General features: G+C 38.7%; 1 protein-coding gene and 1 pseudogene across 2 annotated transcripts in view; both read right to left on the reverse strand.

Annotated features, from left to right (window-relative positions):
- The window catches only part of LOC139971984 (acetyl-coenzyme A synthetase 2-like, mitochondrial), a 38618-nt gene extending 31969 nt beyond the window's left edge, over positions 1–6649 (reverse strand). The window contains exons 1-2 of one of the 2 annotated variants that reach the window (XR_011794558.1): positions 5920–6649; positions 3540–3636 (exon numbers count right to left, since the gene is read on the reverse strand). Coding sequence is in view for 1 of the 2 variants with exons in the window: in XM_071978847.1 (XP_071834948.1) it covers positions 3540–3636; positions 5920–6310 (488 nt within the window). In the remaining variant the exon portion in view is untranslated. The remainder of the gene's footprint in view (positions 1–3539; positions 3637–5919) is intronic. The other variant, XM_071978847.1, reaches the window with a different exon arrangement.
- A 2741-nt stretch (positions 6650–9390) lies between these two features.
- Positions 9391–9612, reverse strand: LOC139972688 (U2 spliceosomal RNA; annotated as a pseudogene).
- Between the last annotated feature and the right edge of the window lie 1649 nt (positions 9613–11261).

Genomic DNA, 11261 nt, shown 5'->3' on the forward strand with positions numbered 1-11261 from the left:
CCCCCTCCTCCTTCACACAGGCAAAAAAAGCCAACCAACATCTTCATTTCTTCTGAGACGTCACAACAAGTTGATCGACTGCTTTAACTCCGAGGTCACTGACATTGCTTTCCATGTTGTCATGGATGAGTTGAAAATGACAAGAAGGGGGAAACGGTTTGTCTTGGTACAACGAATGTTTACTTCAATCACGATCAGTGAACTGAACCATTCACAGCTTGTAGGCCACTTAGTAAATAATACAGAATAGAGATTCATAAAACAAAAGAAAGAAACCCTGGAAGGTACACTACCAAACAAAGTCAAACATCTTAGACTTTATATAGAAAACCTTCCTTTTGTTCTTAAATTTACTAGGTCCTTTGACCGTTACGATACCTTTCTTCAGATCAACATTCATCGAACCTCCTTAAAGCTAGCAGCCATTTTAAGCACAATCAAACTTGAGGCCATGGAGACAGACGACCTTAGAGGCAATAATTCTGAAAGTATTTAGACAAATTCTTGACAACTTGACAATAAGAAAGTTTACTTTTCTTCTCTAAACTGATCCTGCTTCATACAAATCCAAAACAAGCAATCAAACATGTTGCAGTCATTTAGTAATAGTTTAGGAGATAAGTGAAAGTTCAATATTTATCCAAGAAAGAGTAAACTATGGTGAGAAAAAGAGGAGGTGCATTGTAAGGGAAAGTTTAGACTAAAAATAACTCAAGCGTTGCCGAACAAAACCAACAGAAAGACAAAAGAACTGTGTGCTTGCACGGAGGTAGGCAAATAACCCTCTCTAACCTGTGTGGCTCTGAATGGAGTACTATCCACAAACTGAAAATATACTGCATTGTTCAAAGACACTGAGCTAAGAATAAACTTGAACTAAAGCAGAGAGTTTGCAATGAATGGTGAAGTCTACAGTTATAGAGTAGGGGACATATTTGGGTCTGGGAATAATGAATCTAATATTATTGGATTACAAACTGCTATAGATCTTTGGAAAATGAGCAATGTTCTAGAGACTGTTAAGATGTTTAGCAGTTTTTGTAGATTGATAGGCAACCATAGTATTTTATAAGAGACAAAAATCAACGCCAAGAAAACTGCTGCAAAATTAAAACACTAAATAATTCCCTTTTGCTGTAGATTAACTTCAAATGAATTGCCTGTACCGATCCTTGATTGGAATTATGGATTCCAGTGTCAAGAAACTCACATTTTGTCTTGTAACGCTGTATGCAATTGGTCGGAATATTGAGGAGACTGTATCTTAAGAGAATCAAAGGTGCCAATCACACTTCACCAATACTGTGCATAATAATTCAGCTCTAGAGCTAACATGTAACAGGGACTACAGCATTCATGGTTCTCACCATACTACACTTCTACAGTCCTAGATATAACATATACTGTAGGGCAGACCACAGCATACATGTATGGTTTAATTCACACTGAATACCTCTACAGTCCTGGATATGACATATAGGGCAGACTACAACATACTGTACATGTATGGTTTAACTCACACTGAACACCTCTACAGTCCTGGATATGACATATAGGGCAGACTACAACATACATGTATGGTTTAACTCACACTGAACACCTCTACAGTCCTGGATATGACATATAGGGCAGACTACAGCATACATGTACGGTTTAATTCACACTGAATACCTCTACAGTCCTGGACATGACATATAGGGCAGACTACAGCATACTGTACATGTATGGTTTAACTCACACTGAACACCTCTACAGTCCTGGATATGACATATAGGGCAGACTACAGCATACATGTATGGTTTAATTCACACTGAATACCTCTACAGTCCTGGACATGACATATAGGGCAGACTACAGCATACTGTACATGTATGGTTTAATTCACACTGAACACCTCTACAGTCCTGGATATGACATATAGGGCAGACTACAGCATACATGTATGGTTTAATTCACACTGAACACCTCTACAGTCCTGGATATGACATATAGGGCAGACTACAGCATACATGTATGGTTTAATTCACACTGAATACCTCTACAGTCCTGGACATGACATATAGGGCAGACTACAGCATACTGTACATGTATGGTTTAACTCACACTGAACACCTCTACAGTCCTGGATATGACATATAGGGCAGACTACAGCATACATGTATGGTTTAATTCACACAGAATACCTCTACAGTCCTGGACATGACATATAGGGCAGACTACAGCATACTGTACATGTATGGTTTAACTCACACTGAACACCTCTACAGTCCTGGATATGACATATAGGGCAGACTACAGCATACATGTATGGTTTAATTCACACTGAACACCTCTACAGTCCCGGATATGACATATAGGGCAGACTACAGCATACTGTACATGTATGGTTTAACTCACACTGAACACCTCTACAGTCCTGGATATGACATATAGGGCAGACTACAGCATGTATGGTTTAACTCACACTGAACACCTCTACAGTCCTGTATAAGATATATAGGGCAGACTACAGCATACATGGTTCCCCATACTGAACACCTCTACTGCCCTGGATATGACATATAGGGCAGACTACAGCATACATGATTCCACCCCCCCCCCTACTGCACACCTCTACAGCCCTGGATATGACATATAGGGCAGACTACAGCATACATCATATTGTTTAACTCACACTGAATACCTCTACAGCCCTGGATATGACATACATACTATAGCATACATAGCTACTCACATTGTAGAACTATGCAACCCTGGATATATATTTGCATACGTACAGTTCTTACAGTGCCTAAGTTATTCATACAGTGTTGTAGATACAGTAACATTATCTATGATATCCAAGTAACATACTTATGATCTTTTGTTATCTGGTTTACTATCAGCGCTATGTCAGATATACTGTATTCTACAGATCTATGCTATCTTAACATCACTAATATCAACCTAGATGATTCTTTGACTTTATGAGTGGATGACAAGTGACTGCACTCTGCTGTGTAAATAAAATGCAAACATAAACAATATTTACTCAGACTCATACTATGGCTTGCCTGTTAAGGGATAAATGTATGTAAAATAGAAAATATTTAACATCCACCCTTACATAAAGGCACCAACAGAATGTAAAAATCTATTTAGAATAGACAAAGCGTACTTAGTTTTATGCAGTACTCCAAAACTACTCAAACACAATTACAACTGGAAATTCAGGTGCTGACAACAGAGTGATGACCCTATATGACCTTTGACCTCCACCAAAATCACTAGAAAACTAACTATACTTTAATGGCCATGTACTCCAAACTTCCAAAAAAAACACAAAAACTGTTTAAAAGGTATTTTCTTGAACTCCACCAAAACTAAAAAAAAAAAAAAAACAGGTACTAATGACAGGGTACCTACCAACCTATCACAAAGAATCACCATGAAGCTTTAGATATTGAGGAATAACCTTGTTAACATGGTTGTTATAGTTTGGTCAAGTGGAATGGGTAAGTAATTGTTTGAGTATCACCAAAGTCCTCCCTCTCACTTACTGATAGGTAATCTTCTCCTCTTGGCCAGGTTCGTCTTTCTCCCAGATGAGCGCAACATTATCTGGATTAGCATCTTTGTGTCGATCAACACAATTTACTGGTAAAGAGACAAAATTGACATAAGAAAAATCAAATTTATGGTCTTTCCACAGACATTCTGGGCCTTGAAGAATGTATTATAAATTCAAGACCCTTAAAAGGACTCAAAATTTCTGGGTTTTGTTTTTTCTGGTTAAATGCAGTGGATTTAGCAATTTGCCAGTAGAAAGGGAAAGGCACTTGCATGTTTCTACAGGAGTCAGTAGACATTAAGAACATATGAATAAGTCGGTAATGATCATTAGTTAAAGAATCAGCAAATTTCGGCACCTAACATAAGACCCCCACCTATATTACTACTATATTATCAACAAATTTTATTGGGCTGTTCTCATAAGCCTGTACAGTAACTGATGTGTGCGGTAATTCAGACAAAAAAATTCAGAAGGTAGTGAACAAAAGGCTAATTTAATGACTGAATAATGGCGCTGTGAATGCTTAACAGGATAACAAAGGCTGAGAATTAACAAGGATACACACACTTGCAAAATGGATCACAACAATCAAACCTCCCAGCTTCATAATTTGCTCTGTTGCAGTTCACTCACATAATTTGGATGAGTGTTTTGTGCAATAACCTTTCAGGTCATACATGGATGTGTGGACTACAGGGACAAATTGCTTTTGGTTTCATTAAACTCACACATAGTGTGACATATTGTGAACTAACATATGGTTGTTATCATTCATAACTACAGTAGCACATTTTAGCAATGAAATGTTGCCCACTGTTGATTTGGCAACTTAACACACATCTTCTGGTCCTCAACCAATTATCAGAAAACTTCAATGTTGAAGTATTTTGAATCACATCCCCCAAACTGAGTCTCAGCATTGAGCATCAGCAAAATAGGTCTCCAAAATGGAATATGCTGGACATAATCATACAGGGACTCTCCTTATAATTGTAGAAGACAATATATGTTTTAAAAATGTTGTCACAACCAGCACATAGATTGAGATATATGTTACAGCAGTGATATACAAAATCATTAGAGTTCTATATATACTGTACATGTGCATTTAGGACCAAGGGCTGTATCTAACTGCATTGTTAGGACCACTATGACACGCCCTCTGCTGAAACACTGAAGTCTGCACTAAGTTTTACTCACTACTTGATAGTAAACCTCTGCGACTTAATAACAGCAGTTCTAAGTCTGTAATACATCAAGTAGAGTACATGTATATACAGCACAAACTGAGAGTATCTGAATATCTTTGATGATATCAAGCTGAGGCAAACCAAACTGTGCTTATAAAGTTCACTAAGTACTAGATTATAATACACATCAGCTGTATTTGATTTATCACTGATAGTGCCACTCTTATCTAAAATAAACATTTTTATCAGGTGAGGAACAAAGTCAAAGTTATCTCCAAGTCATTGATTTTATCAGGTAGTTGACTGCGTAGTTATCCAGCAGAGGATTATGTGATAGAATTGTACTGTGAAGTACACATATAGGAATCATAATAATAATGATTAAATTTATATAGCACCTGATCCAGAGAAAAGCTGCTCTAGGAGCTTTACAAACCAAATAAGAAGAATGAAAAATGCATACAAAAATATATACAACAGACAGAATGAATTATCAAAATGTAAATTGTAAGGAAAAAATTTTCTTTTAAAAGAGTCAACTGATGGGGACTGTTTTAGATGAATGGGTAGTGAGTTCCAGAGTTTAGGCGCCGATAGAAGGAAGGATAGAAGGAATGATTGAGAACATAACACATTATTACCTATTCATGGAAGAATTAACAACCTTCCTGGCCTGAAGTCTATTTATGTTTGGATCCTTGGAAAGTTTTGAACTACGTTTCCCCAATGTTGATAACATCTAGAACTAGAGCAATTGCATAATACCCCACAACTGACAGGCTTTTACATTGTTTACTTTTGGGACTTCCTGTCATAATCTGTGATACAGTATGGTTCAATCACCATTGCAGCCTAGCATAGCTAAGTTACACCTAGCATTAGGTATTTACTCCAACTATTAGCTTTTAGCTTCAGTAATTTAGTAAGCTGGTATCTTTTGGGTTACACTACAACTTTACAAGGTGATGAACATTTTGTCATTGCATGCTGTCTTTGAAGTTTTCCAAAAGTGCATTATCGGGTTTTTTTTCCAAGGTCAACTGTGTTTACCTAGCCCTAGGCCAGCACTCTTTGCACTGCTTGTTCTAGTCGAGTCGTGATATAATTAAAAGTTGAGACCGTGCAATAACATGACCTAGGGGCCTAACCAATTCCACGAAAAATAATGGTTCAAACCTGCTACGTTCAACTTTCCACCAGAGAACCACTTTATTTTGCCTTCGGCAAGATCACAGTCCGATACTTCATGGAAGTCTTGAGCCCACTTTAATCTAGATCTTGCAAATATGCCCCAGAATATGTCTGGATGTTGCAAGGAGAAATTATAGAGTTCTTGGTGGGTGTTGAAACCATAGCCTTTGCGTTCGAAGTCAGCTAGCTCGGGTATTTCACTTGATGAAATTTGGCTTGTTGAGACTGTTGGAGACAATGAAAAACTCCTCGAAAATTCGAAATGACTAAATTTACGACCTGATTTCGTGCCAAGCAAATCTGAACATTGCAAGTGAAATCGTACAACATTACATGATATACGTTTCCATGCCCCGATTAGTCTAGCGGACGCCATGATTCTTGTTTACATGTTACACGGCAGGGAAGTATTTCGTCGCGTAACACCTGTAGTGTTCAGTAGTAATGTTGATAAATATACGGAAATATGAGGTACCCAGATGAACACGTCATAGATTTTATGGCGGGAATCTATCGTTCATAGTATGATCTAAATTCCAAAAGAGCACTGCTGCTAATCAAGCACAGGTTTGAAACGGGAAAGGGGAAAGACAGAATATTGTTTGGTGGGGTTGGAGTTATCCCCTATGAAGACACCATGACCGCGTGGAAAAACTGATGTGAAAAATTATCCATAATTCCCTTTGCCCCGGTGTGGGGCCAGCTAGGTCCTGTTTCACGAGGGATAAGTCGCGTCTAAATAAGTATAGGACTTAGTGTTTCACATATCACTAAGTCGCGTACAGAATTAGTCCACTCTGCACTAAGTAGCGTAACAGGATGTAATGTTTCTCTTGACTCCAAGCGTGTATAATGCAAGTTATAATCACAAGTACAAACAGATGGAGAGATGTCAAAGAGCCTGAGTGTAACTACATATATCTTTATTCAATATGTTGGATACCACTCTGCTGATGAACAGCATTGTATATTGAATACACAGTAACTCTTGTGGTCAAAGGGGTCTAGAACTAAGCTGGCACCCAGCAAACACAAAACGTTATCATAACATTTTTAAAGAGCCTCTAAAATATGTATTTATAACGTAAATGTGGTGTTATAAATACGTCGGCATAACGTTTTTATGAGATATTAATGCTATATTAATGTTTTAACGCAAAAATGTTTTGAAATAATAGCCTGAAAACGTTTTCGTGACATATTTATTACACCACAATAAACGTTATCAAAACAAAAGACGAAACGTTTTAATAACGTTTTAAAAACGTTTTTGTGTTTGCTGGGATAATTGTCAACCATTATGACATCATCTAAGGCAGGGTTTTCCTATATAACTTTACCACACCCCCCCCCCCCCCACGGACAACCTGTGGATGTCAGAGTTGATCACGAACCCCCAACTTTTCGAGACACGAAAAGGCTGAGTCATTATTATACTTTAATACGCATAACAGCCCGTGTCTGTTCAGGGATTCATCACTGTACAACTTCCTGCAGTCTGTTTCATAATTCAGTTATTTATCACATATGCACGGTACTACTATGGCAACATATGCGTATGGAACGCGGATGAGATTGTCGACGATAGGTACGACTACTGTTCATTACTAAATTATATGATATATCAGATTTTAAAAAAAAAAGTACCCTAGTGTTGACTTTTAGAAACGTCTCACGAACCCCTGGGATGGACTCACGCACCCCCTGGGGGTTCATGCACCCCAGTTAGGGACCGGCCTGATCTAAGGGGTAGAGATTTTTACTGTGGTTTGGGATTGATACACTTTGTTACCAGGTGGTTTGCTATAGTTGCTCATCATTACACGGGACTTAGTCGACGTCTCGTCTGTACAAGACTTAGGGACTGATCTTAGTGTATTACTAGTCATGTGGTTGATCTGGTGCCAATTTTGAAACTGTTAAGGCTGTGCAAGTTACACTATAAACAAACGATCTCAACTTCAACGATGATGGCCCCACTTGCAATGATCTTATGCGAAAGAGTTGCTGCTGAACTACACAGAGAACACATATTCCGGCACCCGAGTTATCCTCTCGTCAGCTACAACGATGAAGACATGCATGAGCGATATCGTTTCACGAGAAGCGGGTGCAGGGTTGATGGACATGCAAGTCACGCAATTGACGGATGCTCTGCAAACAAAGATAATTCACCTCCGAAGGTGTAATATCTTTCTTGAAGATCTGTATCGCTCTACGCTTTTATGCACTGGTCACGCGTACTTGGATCACCACGGAGTGAGTAAAGGCGGGTGGGTGCCTGATAGTTCGGAGAGCCAGCTCTCATCTGATCAGGATGATCAGATGAGAGCTTGGGCGCCGTTACTAGATTCCTCACCACGCCACAATAAGTCATGGCAATTCGCAACGCAATGTGGGTGCAGCAGGCGCGTAGCCAGGAATTTGCCAAGAGAGGGGCGAAACTGCAGATTCGGCATTGCAAACTATCAGAGCCGTATATAGAGATATATACGGCTCTGCAAACTATCTAAGCGTAGCGCCATCATGGATTGGCGCGAAGCGTACAAGAAAATTTTGGCTGTAAATGCCTCCCAGATCGCCGGAAATGGCACTCACTTCCCATGCCTTGTAAGTTGCATCTTAGCATTTTCTCTTTTGAAAATACTAGCGATATTATAAAAACCTTTAAAAATTTTGTAAAAAATATGCTCAAGGGGAGGGGCGGTTGCCCCCTTCCCCCCCCCCCCCTTGGCTACGCGCCTGGGGTGCAGCAATGTTGCGGGATTCCATCGCATTGTGAGTACAGTGGACTGTAGTCATGCTTTCCTCCGGGTTCGCGACTTGTGGATGATACCTACGTTTACGTCAACCGGAAGCGCCGTAAGTCAACCAACGCTCATTTATGACAGACGTTACAGAATTACTTACGTTGTCCCCTCACTTTTCAATTGGGATTGACGCCCCCACTTCTACCGTCTGCTCCTGATAATGCTCCTAATACACGGTAATAAACACAGTCGGCGATATTGGTTGTTAACATAAAAACAAAAACAGGAAATAATTTGCAGCAAGCATAATTGTGATGAATATTTCAGTTCTGCCATGTGGTTATTTAACGCTACATGAGACATGAGACATGAGATAATTTGTGCTTTATTTATTTTTATATTTATTTTAATTTTTACAATTTTTTTCAAATTATAACAATCATAGGGGCATCACTCTGAACAGTAAACTGTTTTCTTTTCAAGTAATGAAAACACAGTAAAATATTATAACAAATAGAATTTATCGGCATTACTTGTGTTATGAATGATTGTCTGGATGACAGAATGCTGAAAATCGAGTTAGGCCTAAATTAATTAATTAATGATTCCCTTGTTATTTACCATCAGTAAGTGACATCAATCTTAAATATGGATAAAACATCCCCATGGTTGCGGGAAGTGTCGACCAAAATGCAAAAAGCTATACTTTAATCGATCTTAATCAAATGAAAAATACTTTTTAAGAAAAAGTCGCCCAGGAAAGAACCTGGGCACGAAAACCAAACTACTAAACGACTGATACGCTTCTAACCACAGTCCCCTTGCATCGGGACTGTGACTGTGTGATCATCGTCAGGTGTGCATCACCATTCCACTCGAAAGGGAACAGATACTACACAAGATCTTAGCCAAAAGGCCGAGAAATGATCAAATGATCAAATAATCAAATGAAAGATATGTCCATATCGCTGCATGTGGTCAAGTGGTTAAGGCAGTGGGCTTGTGCTCTAAGGATCACAGGTTCGAGCCCTGGCTAGATCATTGCGTTGTGTCCTTGGTCCGAGGCACTTTGTCTACATCGCCTCTCTCCAACCAGGTGAATAAATGGGGACTTGCGAGGTAACTTGTAAATATAGTTGCGTGCGCCGGTTTGTGGCTGCACCCTATGGGAAGTCCCCCAGGGGACACGTGGCTGGGGTGCACTGTGGTGCCCCAGGAGAGATTGATTGAATTGTGCACACTTTGGTGTGTGGGTGTGACAAGTTACCAATGACCAGTTACCAAGTTACCAATGTACAGCGCGGCGATACTTTTTTGTAAGTTGCGCTGTATAAGAACTGTTAATTATTATTATCATTACATAACTATTGCTGCATTATAATTAGTATTACATAACTAATGCTTCATTACCATTGCTGCAGTGGATGAAGATAATACCTTACGAGTATGGGATTGTTTAATTATAGTCTTCGCCATTTTTGGTTAATATACATAAGTGCCAACCAAAAACATTTAACTGCATTAATAATAAGGTATATGCGTTACATATGAAGAGTTTAGTGACATGTGCAAATAAAAGAAGTTCGTGTTCAATATGTAGGTTGTGTGCACACCACCCTAAGTATTATGAAAGGCAATGCATACCAATGTAATTGTACCTAATGGCATAATGGTAGCGCAGTGGTTTGTCAGACTTTAAGAAATTAAAAACTAGGGTATTTAAAATTGCAAACTAATGGTACTTTTCTTTCTGTCCTGCGTTCTCTTTTCGTCTTTGTTCTTCTTTCTTTCGTTATTTTGCGGTTTTTCTTTTCGTTTTTTTTTTCTTAAGCGGTTAATTATTACAGGTTTTTATATGAATCATGCGTGCTATATGTGATTAGAAAAGTGCAACTTGTAAAGGTGCCGATGACTTATAGTCACATGACAATATTGTTACGTAACCTGTCTTTCGAGTTATTGAGAAAGCACTGTCATGCACAGTCACGATTCCATTTAATATAGTATTCTGTGGGAAAGTATTGACATTATCATATAGGCATATCAGTGTAGGCCTATGTGTTTTTGATTACGCCTATTTACTTGACGTCTATTCGAACTGGAAAACAAATATAGGTGCAAATGATATATGGCAATCAACTCGACGTGGGAAATAACAGCTTATGACGTCATCTTTGACGACAGAACACTAGGGTGGATCCAAAACCTGTTACCTTGCTACCATAGATTTGTAACGCAAAATGCAACAACAACAACAAACAGTTGCTAGTGTTACTGATGACGTAAAAGTTACGTGCCCACGATGAAATATACGAACGATATATAGCATGATACCGTGGCTGATTTGATGAGGCGCTAACGTGTGAAGCGAAAAATCAAATATCTAGCTAAGTAAACATCAAATGCTAAGCAACTATCGTTTTTTTTTTCTAATTTTTTTTTTTTATCGAATGACAGTTAAAAAATGTATAGCTTCCTTTGGGCCAACCGTTCAACAATATATATATGACAAAATGCTTCAGTGGTTTTCAATGGAACCGATTGACGTTAAAGCTTTACAAATTCCTCTCTATTATT

This window comes from Apostichopus japonicus, chromosome 8 (assembly GCF_037975245.1).
Source record: "Apostichopus japonicus isolate 1M-3 chromosome 8, ASM3797524v1, whole genome shotgun sequence".
Lineage (NCBI taxonomy): Eukaryota > Metazoa > Echinodermata > Holothuroidea > Aspidochirotida > Stichopodidae > Apostichopus > Apostichopus japonicus.